This window comes from Aricia agestis, chromosome 6, assembly GCF_905147365.1.
Source record: "Aricia agestis chromosome 6, ilAriAges1.1, whole genome shotgun sequence".
NCBI lineage: Eukaryota > Metazoa > Arthropoda > Insecta > Lepidoptera > Lycaenidae > Aricia > Aricia agestis.
In genome coordinates, this window is record NC_056411.1 from 14,442,325 (window position 1) to 14,467,935 (window position 25,611).

General features: G+C 46.1%; 2 protein-coding genes across 4 annotated transcripts; one reads left to right on the forward strand and one right to left on the reverse strand.

The window, feature by feature from the left end:
• Window positions 1-348: 348 nt before the first annotated feature.
• On the forward strand, window positions 349-2,109 carry LOC121727751 (myosin regulatory light chain sqh). Of its 3 annotated transcripts, none has more exons than XM_042115736.1 (4): window positions 349-408; window positions 927-1,125; window positions 1,425-1,563; window positions 1,861-2,109. In XM_042115736.1, the coding sequence occupies exons 2-4, from the start codon at window positions 936-938 to the stop codon at window positions 2,054-2,056; spliced, it is 525 nt and encodes a 174-aa protein (XP_041971670.1). In that variant the 5' UTR covers window positions 349-408; window positions 927-935; the 3' UTR covers window positions 2,057-2,109. The 3 variants fall into 3 exon arrangements, with proteins under 3 accessions (XP_041971670.1, XP_041971668.1, XP_041971671.1); XM_042115734.1 differs by having other exon boundaries at window positions 354-523; XM_042115737.1 differs by lacking the exon at window positions 349-408 and adding an exon at window positions 817-837.
• Window positions 2,110-5,206: 3,097 nt separating this feature from the next.
• LOC121727752 lies at window positions 5,207-25,202 on the reverse strand. Its single transcript, XM_042115738.1, has 3 exons — window positions 24,869-25,202; window positions 23,022-23,121; window positions 5,207-5,337 (listed from the first exon to the last, which is right to left on the reverse strand). The coding sequence occupies exons 1-3, from the start codon at window positions 25,061-25,063 to the stop codon at window positions 5,243-5,245; spliced, it is 390 nt and encodes a 129-aa protein (XP_041971672.1). The 5' UTR covers window positions 25,064-25,202; the 3' UTR covers window positions 5,207-5,242.
• Window positions 25,203-25,611: the final 409 nt, after the last annotated feature.

Sequence of the window (25,611 nt, forward strand, 5' to 3'; positions counted from 1 at the left end):
TTAATTTTTAAGTTGTATTATATTGTAATTTATTTATATGTAGAGTTGTAAACTATATTAATTAACTTATTCCAAATTCCGTTCCTGTTATTCCTTCCGCTAGTTCCTTACCTTTTACTCGTCTGTGGCACATCATACGCAAAATTGTGTCAAGTTGCCAAAAAAAAAAACAACATAAACATTGTTTTTTATTCGTCCCGGTAGGGACAGGCAAAGGGAGCGTTGCCCATACAGCCATTTGACATTTCTATGTTTTCTATAACCATAAACAATTTTTCATAAAGTTTCTCGCTGTCTATGAATTTGTTTATATTGTCTTTGGTCATTGTGAATTTGACTTGAGTGAAGTTGAGTGATTTGACTTTTACTCGAAAAAGGAGTTGATTTTCCTTTTGTTGGTTAAATTTGGTAGGTATTCACTTGTTGGTTCTTTAAAAGCGGTTAACTTGAATAAAATCATTGTTCCGAATAATTACCTAATCAGATAAACAGTTACATTTTGTGTTTGCTGTAAAACAGACAGGTAAGATTGAATTTCTTGAACATTTGGTCGTTTGTTTCAACTGATATCCTTCAAAGCAGTCGCGTATAAATAACGAAGTGCTTTGCCATTTAAGGATTGAATTTATACTAACTTACTAGTGTACGGTACGTAATACAGTCATATTACACATGACCTACTTCGACATACGTTGGAATTTTGGCGTTGATGATTTCCAGTTTTTCGTGTGACGTGACTCATGCACGTAGTCATCGTTGTTGTACAGCCTTTATCTTATTTTAATATATACCTATTACCTACTTACTATTTTAGTTATTGCTATTATTGGAAGTTAAGTATGTAAATGTGTAATTTTATACAAATAAAATGGCTTTCATGATTGAGGTTTATTGAGCTAGCATCTACACTGCTACTTTTTCATCAGGTACTCAAGATGTCATCCCGTAAGACAGCTACACGTCGGGGCACCAACAAGAAGCGCGCTCAGCGTGCCACCTCCAATGTATTTGCTATGTTCGATCAGGCCCAAATAGCAGAGTTCAAGGAAGCATTTAATATGATTGATCAGAACAGAGATGGTTTTGTTGACAAAGATGATCTACATGATATGCTTGCTTCCTTGGGTATGTACGGGTGTAAAATTATGAAGCAACTGTTTCACAGTCACTTCATAAGCTTTAAATGCTAAAGTATTTTCTTTAAATACTTGTATTTAAGTTGTTAAAACTAAAACTATTAAAGATTTTTACTGCATGTGTGAAAAATGCTAATTATTATTACATTTAAATTCATATATTTCTTCTTTGTTTAATCATAAAAATAAAATTTGAACATGCCTAAACTTTCAACTATTTTAGTACTTCTCCATTATGTAACTATACTACCAAACTTTTTTGTAAACAACTGCAATTTTTATTACCAGGTAAGAACCCAACAGATGAATATTTAGAAGCCATGATGAATGAGGCCCCAGGACCAATAAATTTCACAATGTTCTTGACTTTGTTCGGTGAGAGGTTGCAGGGAACTGACCCAGAAGATGTCATCAAAAATGCTTTTGGGTGAGCTAGTTAGATAATAAAATATGATAATATTATATTATAGGTATTTTTTTAATAACAATTAATATAAAAATGTACATGTTTAGTGCTCATTCCAACAGTAACTTATAAAATATATTAAATCACTAATTGTATGAGATCTTCAGCTGACGAGTAGTTACAATTTGATGTTTGAAATATTTCCTCCTTTTTTGCGACTTTAGTACAGTCTGAGAATATATTATAAAGTTTATAATCATATCAAGTGACATCCTTATAATTATTAATCATGTTCCTAATTGTTTCAAAACATTGCAGATGCTTTGACGAGGAGAACAATGGGGTGATTGCAGAGGACCGCCTTCGTGAGCTTTTGACCACTATGGGTGACAGGTTCACCGATGATGATGTTGACGAAATGCTACGTGAGGCACCCATCCGAGATGGGATATTTGACTATGTTGAGTTCACACGCATCCTGAAGCATGGTGCCAAAGACAAAGATGAGCAATAGATTGAATATATTCCCTTGTAGTACGCAGGAATAATATTAACAATGTATTTTAATGATTGTGTAAATCAACTCTCCCCCTATAAATATGAAATTGTAATCTCTAAAAAGCATAATGAGGTGCTATAATATGATAGTTTATAAGAAATGTTGCATTTTCGATTGGTTTATACATATTAGCATTTATTACACATTTCCATATTATCTAATATATTGTTGTTATGTTGTGGTACCGAAAAATGAGAACTACCTGGCCAAAACATCTGTAGTGCTGAATGATGTTGTTATTTCATAGCGGACATGCGGTATGTGACATATTCGCCGAGTTTATTAGATATTTTGACTGGGATGGATGTTCACATTTTGATTATTTCATGTAGGTACAATTTGAACAAAGTATTATGTTTGGTTAATATATTTTAACTATCTAGAAGATATGAAGTCTGAAAGAGTAAAATTATGATTTCACATAATATCATTCCTATGTATTTTTATGTGTATTTGCCTATACAACATCTACTAACATAATAATAATTAATAATGTTTTGATTTCTTATTATTAGCAAACATTGTGTCATATAAAAGCTAGGTAAGATAATAATACGCATTATTTAATCTGACTGTATTATCCGAGTTTTTTTTTAATACATGCTTTTAATAACGAGGGGTTTTACTTCGTCAAGAACTAATTATATGCATTGACGTTTTCGCTCACGAGTCACGCCTTTTATCTAATGAGGCCAGAAACATCTAACTAACGAGGTTACGTTAATCAATAATTTTGGAAAATTGTTTTCGAGGTAAAAAGCTAGAGCTACATATTTACGTGTAGCTTGATAACTATAATGGCCGGTCTACTTTATTCCAATCCAGTTATCCAATTCTACCCTGGATATAACAGATTAAGAGATTAAATGAGATTTAACGTTATTGGCTGAGAGGTAATTATTACAGGTACCTACCTACCTATCATAATTTATCAACTTTATAAGATGATTTTAACTTAAAATATATACTTGTAAGTTGTAGTACAGAACAGAAACCTACTAAAGCCTGAATTATTTTTAACTCACTGCAGTGAACTGTGAAGCCAAAAGGAGGAGTGAAGGTCACAACTCACAGCACACATATCAACTCGGAAAGGGATCGTTACCGTATCGCCTTTCGCCTCGCCGTCAACCTAACTAACCAAAGTGTACTAGCGCCTGAACGTCAACTCGGCTACCGCGGCTAGGCGACGCGACGCCTCGCTTAGGTACGGCTCGCCAACCGCTGTCTCCTTCCGAGGCGAGGCGATTTACGTTACGGTTCCGCTTTGTGCGTTGCAGTAGGGAGTTTCATACAAACAATATTGAACGGCTCGAGGCGATACCAGAGAGACAGACAGACAGACACACTTTTGCATATAAAATATTAGTATGGATTATTTAATAGATACTTCATTAAATTCACTGCGATGGTGATATACCTTTTACTAATATCATTAAGGTCACATCACTCACAAGTCACAGCACACGTCATATCAACTCGGAAAGGGATCGCGATCGTGAATTTAATTAAGTATCTATTAAATAATCCATACTAATATTTTATATGCAAAAGTGTGTCTGTCTGTCTGTCTCTCTGTCTGTCTGTCTCTCTGTCTGTCTGTCTCTCTGTCTGTCTGTCTCTCTGTCTGTCTGTCTCTCTGTCTGTCTGTCTCTCTGTCTGTCTCTCTGTCTGTCTCTCTGTCTGTCTATCTCTCTGTTACCTCTTCACGCCCAAACCGCTGAACCGAGTTTTCTGAAATGGGTATTGTCCAAAAAAAATCATATATAAGTACTTGTTATATTTTTTTTTCGTTAAAATAGGGTATTTTAAGAATATAAATTAAATAATTTTGAAATTCATTGGCTAGTTTTTCTCAATAAATTTTTAAAGTTTCGCTCTGACGTCATCATCGGCGGCGAATCGACCTCTGCAGTATGTTTTATATTTCCTTTCAATCTTATTTATAATGGCCGGTTCGTCAAATGCAAGTTCTCATTATGTGAAAGCTGATACGAGAAGCTTACCAAAAGTTCGAAACGTAATGTTGGTCGAATTTATTGCTATGGGTATGGGTAATGGGTATTTTTTTCGTTTATATACAGAAAAACGATCACTGACCTTTAATTCTCGAAATGTTTTTGTAATGAGCAAAATTAAAATAAAATGGACAATCTCCATTGGGTGTATGAAGGTACTGTGAGTCCCGGGAAAGGACAAAGGATACTTTTGTTTCGGAAAATGTACGGTTCCTGTGCGATAATTGAATTCGCAACAGAGTCGCGAGCGTCATCTGGTGGAAGTTATAGTTACGAATTACGATAGTCGCCAGCTCCGAAGAATCGCGGGTTGAGGAGTGAAAGAGGCATACCTCAATGGTCCAGTCAAATTAGGCTTAAATTAGGTAGGAACCTCGGAATTCGAGATACCCAGCTGAAAGTCTGAAAATATTTGTATAACATTGGCACCCATGTTGTCTCAAAACCTACATATGGTAGGGTGTGCGCAACTATTAAATTTCAAGGTCAAAAGGTCACAAAAATCGGTTTTTGCACTTTTTTTTGTAAATATTTAAAAAAATTTTAAATTGTCAGAATCCAGTGTCCCGGGCTCCTTCTACCAGCTAAACGGTTTCTTCTGGAAAAGTGAAAAAATTCACGGGAGTAGGAAATATGCTGAATTTAAAAGGAAAACTACCATGGCTAGGAAGACTTCATAAGTTATGGAGTAATTATAACCGGTCAACTAAAAAAGATGTATTCGGCGAAGTAAGTATAAGTAATTTATAAAGGAACTTTTCGTTCAAATTCCTTTGAAAGTAACTGAGATGATGTGGTTAGTAGTGTAAAACACGTTATTAATGTACATTCATTGACCATACAAAAATTAAAAAAAAAAAAAACTAGCGGAGTACGGAAGTCGGAAGTCGGAACCCTATAGGTATTGCGCATGGCCCGACACGCACTTGGCCGGTTTAAAAAAATCCTCGAAGCTGGACGTGCGCGGAGTAATTGATATCTGCAAGTTCTACCAATTTTATAGTAGGTAATTGATGTGATCGTTAACAATGGTAGGTAATAAGTAATGCTTAACTAATAAGTAATAACTAATATCAAAAGAAATGAATGGGTACGTATAAAGATAAAATTTATTTAGAAATGGTCATATTTTGCTACAAAAACTCAGTTTGCCAGCATTGGGAAGTTCCACCCATCTAAGGACATTGTTAATGCGGGTGTGAGGGTTATCGTTCTTCACTAAAAAAAAAGGATAAATAAAATATTACTTAATTATAGACTCAGATTATAGATAAAAAACAAATGAGCCATTTATTTGGAACAGCCCGACGAGCGGCATAAGCATGACTTTATTGAACTTTATTCAATGTGCATTTTTAGGGTTCCGTATATTCAAAGGGTAAAACGGGGGGGGGGACCCCCGTTTTTACTCTTTATTACTGAGACTTCGTTGTCTGTTCGTCTGTCTGTCTCCAGGCTGTGTCTCAAGAACCGCTATAGCTAAACTTCTGAAATTTTCACAGATTGTGTTTTTCTGTTGCCGCTCTAACAAAAAATACTAAAAATAAAATAAATATTAAGGGGGCTCCCATACAACAAACGTGATTTCATAATTATATTTATTATTCATAATTCATTTTATTTCATACCATATTACATTATCAGACTGTATCAACTTTGGGTTCTACATAGTGCCTAAGCCCTTATTTTGGAGGAAGTCCGGTCCCTTGAGGTAGACCGGCCGGTCGTGGAGGGAGTCCTGTGTTAGACAGATCCAGGACATCCCTCCGTATAAGGCTGAAGGCAAACCGCAGGTGGTTTTTGTAGGTTCTACATAGTAGGTAGTTAGGTACTAGGTACACTACGCCTTTTATTGGCCTTTTTTGCTCGATATCTATAATGGCACTTGAAAATTTCCCAAATCTCATTCATCATTTTGTATGTGTAAGTTCAATCCTACTAATATTATAAAGGCGAAAGATTGGTTGGATGTATGGATGTGTGGATGTATGGATGTTTGTTACTCTTTCACGCAAAAACCACTGAACGGATTTTAATGAAACTGTAGCAGTACCTACGTTCATGCGCCGATTGAAACAAAGAAAACAACGCGCTCTGAAAAGAACGCACGCCGTCTTTGTATACGTTCGTTATAACAGTTGAAACACAGAAGGAAATCGCTCTGCAAAGAACGTACGTTCGCAATGACAAGAGAAACAGCTGTCCGTGTAATAATACCGGACATGAACCGGCCTTGAAAAAGGCATTTTTCTAATAAGAATTCTTCGCAACAACACTACGCGTCTTCACATCGAGGTTACGTCGAGCGAGGGATCTTCGCAGCGTGGCTACGGTCTTCATGGCGTTTGCAGAGCTTCCATCTTCACAAAATGGCGGCACTACAATTATTACCGGCACGGCGGCGACCGGCAGCGAGACGTCGTCGGTATGGACTGCGCGCGCGGACTGAATTCGCGGCCCGCGAGAGCCCATATTTATACTCGGGCGATGCCAGCGCCGCGAGCCGCGGTGCGTCCAGTTTCCCGCGCGGCAATCGTAAAACCTTGTAAATATTTCTTATTCAATTTTTTTCTCTTTCATGTTTCTGTAAATATTTTGTATCCCTTTCTGTATGTCCTTTTCTAATGTTGTTAGCCAATCAAAATTAATCTTTTCAGTTCTGTACAGTTTCGTAATAATAATAATTATGTAAAATTTTTGTATATAAACCGCACAGATTGTTCAATAAATCACTTCAGTTCACCACAGTAAATCGAGTTTTACTCTTTACTCCTCCGACCTCTAGTGAACTCTTAGAGAGACCAACCGGTCCTCTAAACTGGTGACCCCGTGAACAACAAGCAACCTCTGCAAGAAGAAACTCTGCCCGAAGAACAAGAGGAATCTCTGCCCGGGAAACTCTCCGCAACAAAACGCTGCACGACGAAACGCTGCTCGGACGAAACGCTGCTCGGACGAAACGCTGCACAACGAATCGCTGCCCGAAATCCCACTGAAAAAATGGAACCCAGAGGCGAATCCCTGCCCGAAACCTCGGCACTCACCAGCAACCCGGCGACGTCACCGTCATCACAGGAAATCGCCGGCATCGCACTCTCCATGAGAATTCCACCGTTCTGGAGAGACAAACCCAGGCTCTGGTTCGTCACATTCGAGGCAGCCACCAGCAATCTTCAGAAAAACCAAAGCCAGCTCTCCCAGATGGTCATCGCTCGTCTAGAAAAAGAGGACATCGAACAGATCGCCGACCTACTGTACAACCCGCCAGAGACGAACGAGTACCAAGCACTGAAAGACCGGCTCATCTCCGCATATGAAGAATCTGACAGCCGGCAATTTCAAACGCTGCTGTCAGACATGGAATTGGGAGACCAGAAACCATCACAATTACTCAGACGTATGCGAAACCTGGCTCGCAACAAGGTCCCCGATTCCACCCTACAGCTCATGTGGGCCAACCTCCTCCCGACAAATATTCGCTCCGTCCTGGCCGTCAGTGAAACGTTCCAGTCGAAGACCACACTCGACGAGCAAGCTGCGCTGGCCGACAAAATAATGGAGCAGTCAACTGTAAATAATGTAAATAGCATCTCAAGTCATCGTGTAAATAGCTCCACATCAACATCATCAAACATCGAGTGCCTTCTCATAGAAGAAATAAGAAAACTCTCCCTAGAGGTCGCCGAACTGAAAAATCGACAGTTCGATAGCAATAATTATAGAAGAGGATACTATCAACGCTCAAGACACAGATCATCATCAAGATTCCGTCAGCGGTCAACATCGCGTCCACGGTCTACATCACCATCGCCTTTCTGCTACTACCACAACAAATTCGGGAAAGAAGCGCGAAAATGTACACAACCGTGTACTTTCAACAACCCGGAAAACTAGACAGAACGTTGGCAGCGGCGGAATCCGGCGTTCACAATAAACAATACCGCCTATTCGTCACGGACAAGACTACGAATCTCACTTTTTTGGTAGACACGGGTGCCAATATATCCGTCATACCGAAAAAGAAAGGCCTCCATCTCCAGCCGCTACCTTTTCAACTTTACGCCGCCAACAACACCGTCATCCCGACATACGGCGAGAAGACATTAGAACTCAACATCGGACTTCGCCGACCATACAAATGGAAGTTCATCGTCGCCGCAGTCTCGAAGCCAATCCTCGGTGCCGACTTCCTGCAACACCACGAACTCATAGTCGACTTGAAAAATAGAAGACTCATCGACGGGAGAACCAGTCTACATATTAACGCTCCCGGACGCTACACGGACGTACCTACTGTCCGTAGTGTCGACAGCACGCAGGCGTATCACGACATACTAGAAGACTTCCCCGGCATCACGAGATTGACAGCGATGAATATTACACCGAAACACAGCGTCGAACACTTCATCGAGACGTCTGGGCCGCCACTACATTGTCGCGCCCGACCGCTACAACCGCATCGCTACAACCAAGTGAAAAAAGAATTCGAAAATATGATGCAACAAGGTCTCTGTCGTCCCAGCAAGAGCGCCTGGTCTTCTCCGCTTCACGTCGTACCAAAGAAGAACGGCGACATAAGGGTATGCGGCGACTACCGACGACTAAACGCAGTAACGAAGCCCGACCGCTACCCTATTCCCCGACTACGAGACTTCACCTTCCAACTCGCCGGAAAAACTATTTTCTCGACGATCGACTTAGACCGAGCCTACCAGCAATTACCAGTCCATGAAGAGGATATAGAGAAGACAGCAATCATCACACCATTCGGTTTATTCGAATTTCCGAGAATGTGTCCCGGCCTTAGGAACGCAGGCCAGACATTTCAACGTTTTATACACGAAATACTGCAAGGCTACGACTTCGTCTTCTCGTTCATCGACGACTTGTTGATCGCATCCAGCAGCGAAGAAGAACATCGCCAACATCTGCGGTGTGTTCTTCAACGTCTAGAAGAAAACGGAATCACGATAAACCCAGCCAAATGTGTACTCGGCAAGCAAGAAGTAAAATTCCTCGGTTTCACCGTAAACAGCGACGGAATCAAGCCGCCACAAGATAAATTTCAAGCCATCGAAGATTTTCCGCTGCCGAAAAACATTGAAGAATTACGGCGTTTTCTCGGCATGCTAAACTTCTACCGAGACAGCATTCCGAACGCCGCTACAATTCAAGCCCCGCTACACGCATACCTACATAATGCGAAAAAGCGAGACAAGACACCGATCGAGTGGAACGAGACATCAAAAGAAGCATTCACGGCATGCAAAAATAGCATCAAAAACGCTGTTTTGCTCGCCCACCCGAAACACAAAGCACCGATCGCTATTTTCTCCGACGCCTCGGACACCGCAGCGGGAGCTGTCATACAACAATTCAACAATAACAAATGGCAACCACTCGGCTACTTCTCGAAGAAATTTACTACAGCGCAAACGAAGTACAGCACCTACGATCGCGAACTTCAAGCTATCTACATGTCAGTAAAATACTTTAGAAAAATATTCGAAGGCCGAGAACTCATAATATTCACCGACCACAAGCCATTGACATTCGCCCTACAGAAGAAAACATCGACATCGGAAACTCCGAGAAGAACTCGACAACTACTTTTTATCTCCGAATTCACGCACGACATTCGTCATATCAGCGGAAAAGACAACATAGTCGCCGATACATTCAGCCGCATCGAAACAATCAACACGCCGTCAGCTGTAAATTATGAAGAGTTATCTCGCGCGCAAGAGCGAGATAGCACGCTACCTACACTCTACAGCCAAGAAAACTTAAGTTTCAAAACAACTACGCTACCTAACTCCGATATCAAGATTGTATGCGAAACTTCAACAAAATACGTTCGGCCGTACATTCCGCAAGACTTTCGACGCGCCGTGTTCGACTCCATTCATAACATAAGTCATCCTGGAACAAAAGCATCAAGAAAACTCATCGCGCAAAAATTCTTCTGGCCGTCAATGAACTCCGACATTAGCGAGTGGACAAAAACCTGCATACAATGTCAGCGAAGCAAAATACAACGACATACATCGAGCGCCGTGTCGACATTCCCAGAAGTCGACCGCTTTCAACATACCCATATCGACATCATCGGACCGCTGCCTACAACAGCGAGTGGTCATAGATACCTACTAACTATGATCGATCGCTCGACAAAATGGCCTGAAGCTGTACCACTCACCGACATCACCGCCGAAACCGTCGCAAGAGTATTTTACGAGCAATGGATAGCGAGATTCGGGTGTCCGACTACAATAACAACCGATCAAGGACGCCAGTTCGAGAGTCAGCTGTTCGTCAACCTAACTCGATGTATGGGAATAGAAAAAACCCGTACAACGCCGTATCACCCGCAATCTAACGGCATGATCGAACGCTGGCATCGAAGTCTCAAGAATTCACTGAAAACAAGACTCATCAACAGTAATACATCGTGGATCGACGAGCTACCTACAGTTTTACTCGGACTACGCGCCGCCATACGAGAGGACACCGGAGTCAGCGCCGCCGAATTAACCTACGGCCGTAACCTACGTTTACCGGCCGACTTCTGCGAAACAACATCATCATCGAGCTTAGATCATACCTACATCGAGCAACTACGAAAAAACATCAACTCTCTCAAGCCGAAAAACAATGTACAGCGCCACGGTAACCAACGCAACATCTTCATACATCGTGATCTACTTACGTGCGAATACGTATTTTTACGTAACGACGCCGTAAGGAAACCACTTCAAACACCGTACGACGGGCCGTACAAAGTTCTTCGACGAGAAGAAAAATACTATGTAATACAACTACCCGATCGCACAGCAACAGTATCCATCGATCGTTTGAAGCCCGCCTACATACTGAGTGAAGATTACCTCGGCGAGTCAACGAGCAATGTACAACAGTCACCGGTAATTCTCAACTTACCTAATACCAATTTACCTGTTACCTTACCTTCACATACCAATAATTTACCTCAAAATACCTCATTACCTTTTACCGTTACCTCATTACCTTTACCTGTTACCTCACAACCATTACCAAGTGCAACACCGATCAAGCAGAAGACACCAGCAAGTCCAGTACAGAAGACAACAAGAACGGGCCGTGCCGTCAGACTGCCGGTACGCTTCGCTTGAGGGGGAGCACTGTAGCAGTACCTACGTTCATGCGCCGATTGAAACAAAGAAAACAACGCGCTCTGAAAAGAACGCACGCCGTCTTTGTATAATTCGCTCTGCAAAGAACGTACGTTCGCAATGACAAGAGAAACAGCTGTCCGTGTAATAATACCGGACATGAACCGGCCTTGAAAAAGGCATTTTTCTAATAAGAATTCTTCGCAACAACACTACGCGTCTTCACATCGAGGTTACGTCGAGCGAGGGATCTTCGTAGCGTGGCTACGGTCTTCATGGCGTTTGCAGAGCTTCCATCTTCACAAAATGGCGGCACTACAATTATTACCGGCACGGCGGCGACCGGCAGCGAGACGTCGTCGGTATGGAATGCGCGCGCGGACTGAATTCGCGGTCGCTATGTCTTCTCACACCTGGCCCTGGATGGTGGGCCTGGGTGGGGGAACATGCCCAGGGGCTAAGCCCCTCTACATGTGGTGTTCCTATTTAAGGCACCTGGTACGGGTACCACGGTGCATGTGTTAAACTATTTTTAAGGGATAAATCCCCGCGAATATCGCAGGGCAAACCCGGGGGCCTGGAATGGCCAGGGGGGGTAGTATGGCCTGGGGCCGAACTCGACCGGGACAGGTAGGGTCCCGGCGACGCACGCGGGTCCCCGCCCTGGGGCGGAGATAGCGTGTGTGAGACCACTCCCACGCGCGCCGTCTTTCCTCCACACTGAGGGCCGGACCGAGTTGGGAAAAGTAGAGATGGGGGGTAGAGTTCCCTGAGCCCTGGCTTTAAATGCCGGGGGGAAAGAAGCTAGTTGGGGGGCTGCATCCGTGGGTGCGGCTGCCGGAGTGGTGCGGGGCGCTGTGGCGCTCGTCCGCACGGCTTCTCCTCTTCGGGGGCGCTGCAGTGGGCGGCGCAGTTCTCCCTCCTCCGTGGGGATGGTGTCACGGGGGAGCAGCAGGCGGTCGGGTGGGCGTGCGTGCCAGGGAGCCAGGTCCTCCAGCTCGACCAGGCTCGATGCATCAGCACGTCGGAAGAGGTTGGAGGAGAGCCTAGAGATAAATTGCTCTACGCTCTCCATCCTGAGGTCCCGGGCGATGGTGGCGTTGCGAACGTAACGCGGCGCACCGACAACGCGGCGCAGCACCCTGTTCTGCTGCCGCTGGAGCAACTCTCGTCGCGGCGCAGACAGCAGCTGATACCAGGCAGGGGCCGCGTATGTCAGTCGAGATCGCACGTACGTCTTATACAACGCCAGCCGCATGTTGGTGGGGATCTGGGGGGCAGCAAAGAGGCTGCGGAGGCAGGCCGCGGCGGCACGAGCGCCGGCGACGACTTGGTCACACTGGGCGTTCATACTGAGGCTGCGGTCAATGGTGACGCCCAGGTACTTGGCCGTCCTGCGCCACGGGATCTCGCAGTCCTCAATTTTGAGGGGCGCTGGTAACCTCAACTTCCTGGAAACGGCGAGCGCTTGTGACTTACTCGGGTTGACCAAGAGTCGCCACTTGCTCAGCCACTCAGGAAGGAGATCCAGCGTCCTCTGCACCTTGATGGCAGCGTGGTCCAGGGTGATCGAGGAGGCGATGAATGCCGTGTCATCGGCGTACAGCGCCGCCATGGTTGCGGGGTGCGCTGGGATGTCTCTCCCGTAAAAGTTGTAGAGTCTGGGGGAGAGAACCCCTCCCTGGGGGACTCCGGCAGTGATGGGATGCTCTTCCGAGAGGGTTCCATCGACCCTGACTCTGAAGGTCCTGCCCGTCAGGTAGGAGGCCAGGATCCGGATGACGGACCTGGGCACACCAGCTTCTTTCAGCTTGTAGATAAGCCCGTCGTGCCAGACCGAGTCGAAGGCCTTCTCCATATCGAGGAAGACGGCCACGCTGGAGTTCCTCTTGTTGGCAGCGGCGGTGAGGAGATGGATCACGCGAACCAGCTGATGAGTCGTGCTCAGCTGGGAGCGGAATCCAAACTGTTCCTTCCGAGGAGGAAGATAGGGATCAAGGTATTTGAGAAGAAGGATTTCGAATGTCTTCGAGAGAGTGGACAGGAGGGTGATGGGGCGATAGCCTTCAGGGCGTCTTAAGTTCTTGTGCGGCTTGGGTATCGTAATGACAAGCCCCATCTTCCAGGGCTTGGGAAAGTGGCCGGTCCTGAGAATCCCGTTATAGAGGCGGGTGAGGGCGGCCACTGTGCGGAAGGGGAGATGCCGGAGGGCGGAGTTGGGTATTCCGTCTGCTCCGGGGGCTTTACGGGGTTTAAGGCGTGAGATTACCTTTTTGACTTCTCTTGGTGAAAATGAGAAGTGCGGGATATCGGAAGGGGAGGGAGGGGATAGAAGGAATTGCCTTACCTCCTCGGAAATTGCTGCAGCGTGGTCCGTCGCCGAGGTGGGCAGGGGGGAGAATTGTCTCTCCAAATGGGAGGCATGAATCTCCGCTCGGTCTTCGGCTCGGTAGCGTGGGTTTCCGTCGTCATCCAGCAGGGGTCTCGTCGGGGCTGTGGTATGGGTGAGGGAGCGGCATAGCTGGTGCAGGGACTGCCAGTCCTCACCGGCTCGAGTGATGCGCCGGGACCAGTCGGCAGCATTCTTCTCGCGCAACTCAGTCTTCACCCGTTCTGTGAGGCGGTTTAACTCCGTTTTTAGCCGAGGGCAACGGGTCGCCTGCCAGCGCCTGCGCAACTTCTTCTTCTCTATGATGAGGTCGGCGATGTGGCGTGGCAGTGCGTCTCTTTTTCGGCTGTGGCCTGTGGTCGGCTGTGCGGCCGCCTCCAAGGCCGACGTGATGGAGACGGTGATCTCCTGCGTCAGATTTTCTACATCTTCGGCGGAGACCACCGGAAAATTGGGGGTGGAGTTGTGGAGGTGCTGGGAGAACACCTCCCAGTCGCGGGCAGGGCGCGGTGGTGGCGGTGGGATAGCCACAGGCGCAGCCCTGATTGTCGCTAATACTGGGAGGTGATCGGAGCCTAGGGCCTCCTCGAGTACCTCTTGTTCAAGGCCACCCGGGAGGCGATGCGCTATGGCTATGTCCAGCACGTCCGGTGAGTGAGTGGGGCAGTTTGGGTAGTGGGTTGGTACGTAGGTACCCACTACGTTGTACCCTGTGCGTTCGGAGTCGGCCAGCAATCTGTTGCCATCTGAGTTTGAGGTCCGCGAGCCCCAACCGGGGTGTTTGCAATTCAGATCCCCCGCGATCACAGTCGGCTCTTCTGATAGGAGCCGGTGGATCTCGGAGGTGTCTAGTCGCATCTGCGGAGGCTTGTAGCAGGCGTAGATGTGTGTGCGTGTGGCGCCGAGCATTATCTCGATGCCGAGCGCATAGAAGGATGCCACTTCGGGGTTGGGGAGAAGTTGATGGAGAAGGCTGCGTTTGACGAGGACCGCCAGGCCTCGGCTGGCAGCAGCTCCATCCAGGTAGTCCTGTCTATACACGTGGTAGCCGGGTATAGACAGGCGGAGGTGGGGGGTGAGATGGGTCTCACCGAGGAGGGCAACATCTACTTCATACGTCCTAAAGAGGTGTTGAAGGAGTTGCCTCTTCCCATGGATCCCTCGGGCGTTCCAGTGGACCACCCTCAATGACTTGGTGGCGGGCTGGTCCATCGGGAAATTATTGCGGAGATTATGGCAGCTCCAGCAGGAAAGGTTTGCAGGAGAGTGGCAAAGGTGTCCTCCCCGGCTTGGATCCTAGAGAAGGCGTCCATGGCCAGGGAGAGCAGCTGCTGAATGAGCTGGCAGGTAGTCATCGCGTCGTATTCGGCGCCCATCTGGCTACGCCCTTGGGCGGGAGTAGGGGCGCCGGGAGTGCGAGACGCAGGAACATTTTCGTCCCTGCCGGAGGTCCTAGCAGCGCGCCCTCGTGAGACCGGGCGGTGTGCAGGTGCGGTAGTGGTCGCCTGGGCTAAGGGGGCAGCAGGGGCCGCTGGGGCGGCGCCGCTGCCGGCCCTAATTGTGGTGGTGTCCTCTTCGCGCACCGGGGGGGCGCGAGGGGCGCGCCGGGTGCGCGGGGTGCGCGGGGGGCGTTGCGGCCGCGGAGGGGCCGTGGCGGAGTCGTCTCGGTCAGATGCGGAGGGCGCTGCCAGGTCATATTCAGAGTCCGTGGCAGCGGCCGAGGAAGGGGTGGGCTTGACCCTCTTCCTGATGCGCACCCTCTTCTTCTTCGGCTGTTGCTCAGCGGCCGATGAAAGGGTGCGGCGGGGGGTAGGGTCGTTAGCCTCCGCCATAAGTGACGTGGCTGTAGGCGGGGGCGGGGGCATCTCCTGCTCCGGTACCGAGGGCTCGGAGTCTGGGCGGCTAGGGCGGGTAGGGCGGGCGGCACCGGTTCGAGAAACCGTGCCAGCCTGCTTGTTGCGTGCCTCGGCAATATAGACCGGGCATTTTTTGCTATTGGCCGCGTGTTGTCCTCTGCAGTTGGCACACTGCGGCTTCTCTGTACGAGGGACAGGGCAGTCGCGCGCGAGGTGCTCACCAGCACATCTCACACAGGTCAGAGGGCGGTGACAGTTCTTACTGGAGTGTCTGAACTGTTGACACCTGTGGCATTGGGCGGGGTTGCCTCTACCCCGCCAGGCAGTAATCTTGATTCCCGGCATGTAGAGTAACTCAGTTACCTCATAGATGCCGGGAGTAAGGTCCGGAGTCTGGGTGATGAGGGCGAAGAAGATGCACCCTGGTCTGTCCGCCCTCGCGGACACCTTGGTGACATGTTCCACCGTGTATCCGAGCTCCGATAGCCCAGCTGTCACGTCCTCCGGTGTTGTATTGGTGGGCAGGCCGGTGATGCCGACCTTAAGGGCTCTCTCCTCAGGGAGAAAGTACGAGAACCAGCTGATATTTTCCAGCTGGCTCAGGTATCGTTGTACGGAGCGGTATTCCTCTTCACTGCGAGGGGAAAAGCGGACACCTGCTCCGTATGGTTTGGCGTTGGGCACATGCCCCAGGATGGCCTTTAGTTTTTTGAAATGCTCTACCCAACCGTCAAGTTTCTCGACGACGAGCGGGGGGTAGCGGGGAGGTGGGGGCGGCGGCGGAGACGCACGCGCTGGAGCAGTGGAGTCGGTTTCCATCGGTGTGGTGCGGGGGGCAGCGGGTCTCGCAATCGCCTCCGCGTACGACACCTGGCGATCGGTGCGTTTCGCGGGGGGAGAGACGTTCGAAGCAGCCTCCGGGCGGGGCCTCTTGGTAGCGAGTGCAGGGAAAGGGGGCGGGGGGGGGCATATCCCCCGCCGGTGAGGTCATCAAGGTCGTGCCCTGACGCGTGTCTTGCCCCATGGTGCCTCGGCTCGTGCCTTGCACCATAGGGTGCGGCTCAGCGGCGGGCAAAGGTGAGGGGGCAGGGTGCCCAATGGATGCGGAGGCCACAATGTGGACCTCCGGTGGTGGCGATGCCGGCGAAAATCCGGCAGCGCTAGCTCCACTCTGCATGCGCGGCCGATAGGCCAGCGCGGGAGAGGGGGCCTGCGGTGCGGGGGGGGGCAGCCATGCGACCGGTGTCGCATGACTGCGATGGTGGCGCCGCTCGCGGCTCCGCGGCGAAACTATCGCGCGGAGGCGAGGTGCGCACGGGGCCAAGGTCGCGCGGGGGCGACGCCTGTGCGGGGCGGGTGTGCCTCGGCGGTGAGGCTGGAGCAGCACGCTGCTCACGCTTCGCAGCTTGCGCTGGGCGCTGCTCTCGCGGCTGTTGAGCCTGCGATGAGCGGGAGTCGCGCGGTTGAGAGACCGGCGCGGGGCGGGGGTCACGCGGCGGGGCCTGCGTGACATTTCTCCGTGAGTCTCGCGGCGGGGAGGCCGGCGAGGGGCGGGATACGCCATCAGGGGCGCGGGACGGGCCCGCGGTAGCGGCGTCACGTCGCACGGGGTGGGCCGAAGGGTGGCGGGGGCCACCACTCTCGGCGGTCGGGCGCTGGGAGCGCTGGGAGTGCGCTAAATCCTGCTCGGCAGGGCGGGGCGGGACCCCGGACTCATGGTGGGACATCGTCGTGCATTGAGGCGGGGGTGTGGCATCACTACCCCGCGGTAATGTCGACGGTTGTCGGCCATGGGCGGTATCCGCGCCGCCGCTGCTGGATTCGGCGGTGGAGAGGCGGTGCACGCGTTCGGGGGCCGAACGGGAGCTGGACCTCGATGAGGTCGTGCTCCGGGACGACGATCCCGAGGCGTCGCGGGAGCGGCCGCGCGGGTCGCGGCTCATGGGCCGCGGTTCGCGATCGGCCATCACAAGAAGCACTACACTAGTGTCAATGTCACATCACGGGCTGCTATCACTCACTGATAGTATATAAATGGCGTGTACTCACGTACTGGTCCGGTGGTCACTGCACTGAGTGTACTACACTTCGCCACACACGTCACGCACACTCAGGGTAACTGTCTCTCCGTGACCCCGACGCCGAAAATAGTTTCCGGCGGGAAGTCAGGGACAGGTCAGCACCTAGCACGGCGACAATCCGTCCACTATTTCGCGAGAAATAGCGGCAGGATATGTCGGCTGCTATATGGGCTTATAAAAGCCTGTCACTGCACTCCGAGGTTTCAGCACTGCATCCACAGGCGGTAAAACACTGCATCCACAGGCGAAGACGCTCGGAAGGGATCGACACGGTCGCACAACTCGCGGGACGGCTACGACGTACGGAGGGACCTCGACGTACGGAGCACGAAGAACACGGGTTGCGCGGGTGAGAGCCAGGACGTTCCTTGTCCCGCGTGAATGTGAATTCGTCATGTGAATTCGCGGCCCGCGAGAGCCCATATTTATACTCGGGCGATGCCAGCGCCGCGAGCCGCGGTGCGTCCAGTTTCCCGCGCGGCAATCGTAAAACCTTGTAAATATTTCTTATTCAATTTTTTTCTCTTTCATGTTTCTGTAAATATTTTGTATCCCTTTCTGTATGTCCTTTTCTAATGTTGTTAGCCAATCAAAATTAATCTTTTCAGTTCTGTACAGTTTCGTAATAATAATAATTATGTAAAATTTTTGTATATAAACCGCACAGATTGTTCAATAAATCACTTCAGTTCACCACAGTAAATCGAGTTTTACTCTTTACTCCTCCGACCTCTAGTGAACTCTTAGAGAGACCAACCGGTCCTCTAAAAAACTTTACTATAATATAGCTTATACATCAGAATAACACAGAGGCTACAATTTTAACCGACTTTCAAAATGGGGGAGGTGTTATGTTCGTTTTCTTATATTCAACGATTACTCCGCCGTTTGTTAACCGATTTTCAAAATTTTTCTTTTGGTATATAGTATATCATCCCAATTTGGTATTATATTCACAAAAGTTGTGATCTGATGAAGGATCCATAAGTAATCGAGGGAACTCCTTAAAATTTATAGGGAAACTAGCTGTTGCCCGCAACTTCGTCCGCGTGAATGTATGTTATTAAAATCGGGATTTAGAAAATTGAACACCCATCTAGGACTATTTTATTTGGATCTATATTACACACGTTAATTTACATCAAAAACCCAGGAAACTTGAACCTCAGATACCTATCGTTTTGAAAAATCCTTTCTTCGAAGACCGCTTGGCGTGGACAGGGGATGGGGGCCACAGGACAAGGGAAAGGAACATGTTACGGAGATAGAGGATAGACTTCAGAAGATGGGATTTAATGTATCCCTTTTTAACCTACCTCTTATTCTCAGATTCATAATCTACAAATAAACCAGAACAAATAAACCAGAACGCTTGAAGTTGTTTACTTACTTACCCACAATGTAATTTCTTTACGGGCGTTGGCCCACCGGCCACCACACATTCCCACCACTGTATCTCCTGTGTCACCAGGATCGACAGCGGTATCCAACCACGAAAGCCCTTTGATTTGATCTCAGGGAGCCCGAGGGACAGGCCCCAAACTGGTTTGGGACCCGCAATGAAATTAATCAGAAGAAAATGTGCGCTTTTATAATTTTGGACGTGGCGGTAGTATCGTGGACGTCCGCGGTAAAACGATAACATAGGGAAGTAAAATATATGGAAATATAATATTATGAAGACGCTTTTAAATTTCCGTCGACGATAACTGTTTAACGTGCACATCACAACGCCTACACTCTTTTGAACCGCACAAAACGTCCGCGGTGCGTAAAATCAAAAGGGCATAAATTAACGTACCCAACGTTTTAGTGTGGAAGTCGGCGTTCACGATAACGTGACGTCCGTAATTATAAAAGCGCATAATAGAAGTATGAAGAATTTGCTAGAATTGGTAATCACTTTGGTTGTCGTTGTAAATTTCGAGGAGTTTCTTCAATTCCATTACTTATCAAGTTCATCATTTTTAGGGTTCTGTACCCAAAGGGTAAAAACAGGACCCTATTAGTCATTACTAAGACTTCGTTGTCTATTCGTCTGTCTATCCCTAGGCTGTATCTCAAGAACTGTTATAGCTAGAGTTCTGAAATTTTTACATATTGTATAAGTTTATCTGTTGCCGCTATAACAACAAATACTTAAAACAAAATAAAATCAATATTTAAGGGTGGCTTCCATACAACAAACATGATTTTTTTGGCCTTTTTTGCTCGATATCAATAATGACAACAGGCAGGCAGTTGAAATTTTCACAGAATCCTTAATTATATGTGTACTTTAATAATTCATAATAAAATTAGAATATAATTAAAATTTAAGGGGGGCTCCCATACAAAAACACAACTTTTGGCCTATTTTTTCTCTATAACGGTACGGAACCCTTCGTGCGCAAGTCCGACTCGCACTTGGCCGATTTTATTGTAAAAATGGTATCAAATTAGGTCAATCTATACAATAAAAAAAGAATTTTGAAAATCTGACCACAAACAGCAAAGTAAACATTAACTCCTCCTTTTTTGAAAGTTGGTTAAAAAAAGGTATCTAAGATGTTGACCAGGGATGCAAGGTATCATCATGCCAAATTTCATTGAAATCGGTCCAGCGGATTCAGAGACTAGCCTATACAAACAGACAAACAGACAGAGAAACAAAAATTTCAAAAACAGTTAAAATGTGTTCTACTACTCTTCTAACATGCCCCTGACTGGTTTTTTCAAGTTTATTTTCGATGTACAAAAATTTTACCTCTACGATTTTATTATAAGTATAGATATGTGGTGATTTCGGTTTCGTGAGAAGTATTCTAAGCATATGCTACCAACAAGCAAGATTTTGCACCAAGGTATACCTGGTATACCGTGGTTCGGAAGGTGCTGAGAGAACTTCTGATTCTTTATAGATACAAGTTTGGGAGTTTCGGCGTTGTTTTATGAACGGAAAGCATATGCTACTATGCAAATTACATTCATCATCATCATCATCATCATCACTACCATATTATACCATTTCATAGTCTTTTAGATCGAGACTCGAGTTTGTCAAGCGATAATTTAAAAAAATCTATACCTGCCTAATATTATAAACCTGAAGTGTATGTTTGCTTGAACGCGTCAATCTCAGGAACTACAGGTCCGATTTAAAAACTTTTCTCAGTGTTAGATCATTTATCGAGTAAGACTATAGGCTATATTATATTATCACGTTAAGACTAATACGATCGAAGAAACTCAGGAAAATGTGGGACAAACGGAGGAAATATTAGAAATTACGAACTACTGGAGCAATTTTTATGGCAATATTTGGCACAGATATAGAGTAGACCAAGTGAAGGGACTAGGGAGTAGGGACATAAGCTATTTTTTATAATTAAAATACCTAATTTACGCGGGCGAAGCCGCGCGGGACATCTAGTAATTGATAATTTTTAAAATGAACATTTATGGGGCTCCCATTTTTTTTCGGGTCGCTGCAGCCCTGACGTCACTGCGACTCATAAGGATCTATTGTGACTCCTTCGCACTAGAGTGTCGTTCCCAATCTAATGCTGCTCATAAATTGAACGATTATATTATGGCTGGGGTTGATGCCACAAATTTCCTCGGTGGATGAGTATTCGTGGCGACCAAGGTGCCTGTTCCTGCTCTGAAATAGAGCAGGACAGCCGAGGAGAGGGTGAATAGGTGTCTCATCCTCCTCCTCACAGAATCTGCAAGTCGTTATGCTACAAAAACCCATTCTGTTTAGGTGTTTGTTGAGCTTGCAGTGCCCAGTTAGGCTTCTGGAAAGGATTCTTAATTGGTTCCTACTTCCTACCCAAGGGGCTCCCATACCAAAACACAATGTTTTACCTATTTTTACTCTATAACGGTACGGAACCCTCCGTGCGCGAGTCCGACTCGCACTTGGCCGATTTTCATGTTAATTAATTTTTAAATGGAGTTCAGTTTTTAGGGTCATTTAGGTATAATCTACGTGGCAATGTTAATGTTTTCACTAATTGGGAATTTGGATTGGTTCACATGTGGCCTGTGGGGACTGCCCATTGGTAAAAAAACCGGCCGCGTAGCCGGCGTGTGGGGCCACGCGCAATATAGGGTTCCGTAGCACCGCTAGTTTTTGATAATGTTTGTCAGTGAATGTACATGTATTACGTGTTTTACACTACATCATTTCAGTTACGTTTAAACGAGTTTGAACGAAGAGTTCCTGTACACGTCTCCGAATACAAAGGCTCACCGACTCCGTTGGCTGGGCCACGTGGAAAGAATGGGAGAGGATCGCGGGGTAAAAAGAGCGTATAAGGGCCGTCCAACAGGTCGTCGTCCTGTTGGACGCCCCAGGTATCGCTGGAGAGATGCTGTTGAGGCTGACCTGCGTGACCTTCAAGTCAGTAACTGGCAGGAGGTAGCGCAGGACAGGGCTCAATGGCGGAAGCTCATTTCGGAGGCCAAGATCCACTTTGGGTCGCTGAGCCAGCGGAGTTAGTTTAGTTAGTTAGTTTAACTTCGTTTTGTAGCTGGTAGAAGGGAAAATGGAAAAAATGTGGGGGACACTGGATTCTAACGATTTTTTCCATTTTAAAACTTCATATTTCACAAATGGATCTCTAAACCGGAAAATGATCTATGAATACTCGTAATATTTTTTTAAAACCTATTCAACGATACCCCTATGGTAACATTTCTTCGGGTTCAAATCTGCTGAGGTTCAGGCACTCACATGTCCTTCCTCGCTGATTTCATCTCGCTCACACATGTCCCTCTCAAGATCTCCCCTCTCAGTTTTTATCTCTTTCACACTGTGTTATATCTTCCCTCTCAATTTTTGTCTCTTTCATATGTGTCATGTTTTGTCTCTATCTTTGTGTATAATATTGTCTCACTCTATCTAATCAAATTTTGAAAAAACGGTATTGTAAAGTAAATTCTCTATTTTCCCATGTAGAGGGGGGCCCCTGGTCATGGTTTCCCACCCGGGGCCCTCGCGGGCCTTGGCGTGTGGGAAGTTGCGAGAGAGTTTAAATCACTCACTTCTGAACCTACAGTCGAGCATCGTTTATCTCCTGTACCAAACTCTTACACCCCACACGGTGGGGTGGACGCGAAAAAAAAATTAATTACCGATGGTTGTGTATGGGAGGTACCTTAAAAAAAATTAAGATTTTTATCAACCATTTTGTCGGCATCATTAATAATATGTGCATTCGTGACGGTTTCTGAGCAAAACCGCGGACAGACGGATGGACGGACGGACGGAGTACGGACAGACTGAAACTATAAGGGTTCCTTGTTGACTACGGAACCCTAAAAAGGGATGTTGTTAGGATAGATCTATGATCATATCCTATCAATTTAAGGTGCCTATATAATGATAAAACACAATAATAATATATTAATGATAAATTAACGAAATAAAGATCAAAACCTTGTGCTTTAACAAACTGTTTTGTTGCGATATCCAAAGGTTTCCATTTAGGTCGACCTAAATTTAAGTGAGTGGTGGAAGGAATGCCCTTGTTGAATTCCTGTAATAAAATTTTTCTTTAATCATATTTACAGTCATATTATTATCCTTTGATACATCGATTATGTACTGTATAGAGGAGAGTAACCAAATATGGAATAGTATCCCTAAAATGGAATACCGCCATCTCTCGGAAACGAATACTCCTAGTTGCAAAAGACAGTGATCTTCTGTCTCTTTCCATCATTATACTCGCGTACAGGTTTTGACTTGTCAGTCGGGCGAACGTTGTGGCTGCGGTGAGAGTGTTTTGTTTTGGTGATGTGAGAAAAGTTTTTAAGGTACGTAAAAACTAAGTATTTCTTTCAAAACGTGATTGAAAATAATATTGTATATTATGACTATGCATTGATTACATGTTTATTTGATTGTTTTAGAGGTTTTTTCTTGTCTGATTGTGTTTAGTAAAAAAATCTGATATATGTTTTGATTAGTTTGAAATTTCCGAATATGGACAGTCCGTGGGATCTAAATATGGACTATGGACTCGGCCTGATGCCGTTATAGGACTGGAAGTTCCTGACTCAGAAGATGCAGAGTGTATGTTCTGTAACAGCCTGTTTTCTCAAGATACTCAAGGAGAGACATGGATCAAATGCCTCATGTGCAGGCTCTGGGCACATGGTGATTGCGCAGGTGCAGAGTTCGATACATGGATATGTGATTTCTGCAAGTAACTTAATAAGTATCTTCTTAAAATTGACCAAAGTTCCTGTAGATCTCATAAAAATAAAGGTTTATTATTCATAGTTTTATAGTAGTCCATATTTGGGTACCTATTCCATAATTAGGTGCCTTTATGTTGATTTTGTTTTTGAGAAAATTTTATATTTTAAATTAATATATGTAAAACAAAACTGTCAATAAGTTAAGCGCAACTGTATGACTGATAATAAATAAGAATAAAAGTTTTTAATTTACAATATCTTTTTTTTTTATAACACAAAAACAAAATGGTATTCCATATTTGGTTACTCTCCTCTAATAATATAGCGGATGCAGAAGGATCGCTCATTAATTATGTGAGGAGGACTCTGTTTATCTGTCTGTTTGTTACCTCTTCACGCCTAAATCTCTGAACCAATTTTGATTAAATTTGATATGTATGTATGTATGATGTGTATGTATGATACTTTGAAGTAAGTATATGAACCATAGTATAAGGAGGGGAAGTAAGTTATCTTCATACAACTTAGGCACCGCGCGCGGCTTGTATATGTGCGCCAAAGTATCAATGCGTCGCCACACGGGCCACGGCACACAACAAAATCTCGGCGAGTACCAGCCTAAAAAGCGAGCCGCCTCGTGAGGCAGCCTCGGACTTTTGCCGCGGTACGCATGCCGCGCGAGGCGGCTTCGGTCTGTATTTTTCTAATCCGAAGAGCTGCGTCGCGCGGCAAGGCCGAGCCATCGTAAGGACGTGCCAGCATCGACGCTCAGTAAAAAAGTCGAATAGCAACTGCCGCGCGGGGCTGCCTCGCGAGGCGGCTCGCTTGGTCAGTACGCGGCCAATCGCTAACATCACCCCTGTAATGAACGGCGCCCGGCCGCGCCGTGCCGGGCCAGACCGTATGCATGTGAAAAGGGCCTGCGTGATAAAATATAGCCTATATCCTTCCTCGATAAATGGGCTATCTAACACTGAAAGAATTTTTCAAATCGGAACAGTAGTTCCTGAGATTAGCGCGTTCAAACAAACAAACAGACAATATTAAAGTATTAAAGGATATAGATTTAAACCAGCTAACCTGTTCCCAGATATTGTTTCTAATAATTTGTGGTTCCTGGCGATCGGACCTCGCAGATCTAGGGTTGTAGTCTGGCGGATGGTAGAGCATGTCGTACGCTGAGAGCGGTTTAGTAGATGGTGTCCATTTCGTGTTGAAAAATGTCCCATTGGATGCGGGTATTATCATTCCGGTAATTTGCCAATGGTCAGGCATGGCTGTATCTGAGGGCTAAGGTACCTATGTTTTGAATTATTTATGATTAAAAATGATCAATAATATTATTATTATTTACTCATTAAATGCATAGAGAATTAGAGATCGCCCATTCCTAGGAAATCACAACTAGGCGCGAGCTTTTAATACGGTATTTAAGTAATTTATCAAAAAAATAAGTAAAAAAACAGTGGTCTGATAATGGGTCTATTAATCTGTTCTTGTCATCTTTTTTTTTTTGAGACGGTTGTGATCTTGTGGTACAAAATCCTGCGCCCTGCCTGCGCATTCACAGCGAAGGATCTGAGATCCTTCGCTGTGAATGCGCAGCTGAACCGCTAGACATTGTGATTTGTGTGGGTTTTAGATAAGTAATAATAATCGGAATAGCAAAGTGCAGGCCAATTAAAGTTAAGCATGGCCTTATTATTATAATTATAATACACTGATTACACTCATTAGTATAGGTAGTTTTTTCCAAAGTTTTCCTTGTCTATTTTTTTACTAGAAAATTGACATAATTTTTCAATCAAGAGTGTCATGTTTTT

Coding starts and splice junctions, on each gene's coding strand:
- LOC121727751 (XM_042115736.1), top strand. CDS start 936: ATGTCATCCCGTAAGACAGCTACACGTCGGGGCACCAACAAGAAGCGC. Junction 1,126..1,424: donor TGATATGCTTGCTTCCTTGG/GTATGTACGGGT, acceptor TTTTATTACCAG/GTAAGAACCCAACAGATGAA. Junction 1,564..1,860: donor GTCATCAAAAATGCTTTTGG/GTGAGCTAGTTA, acceptor AAAACATTGCAG/ATGCTTTGACGAGGAGAACA.
- LOC121727752 (XM_042115738.1), bottom strand. CDS start 25,063: ATGCCTGACCATTGGCAAATTACCGGAATGATAATACCCGCATCCAAT. Junction 23,122..24,868: donor GAAACAATATCTGGGAACAG/GTTAGCTGGTTT, acceptor ATTTTATTACAG/GAATTCAACAAGGGCATTCC. Junction 5,338..23,021: donor ACAGTTTGTTAAAGCACAAG/GTTTTGATCTTT, acceptor CTTTTTTTTTAG/TGAAGAACGATAACCCTCAC.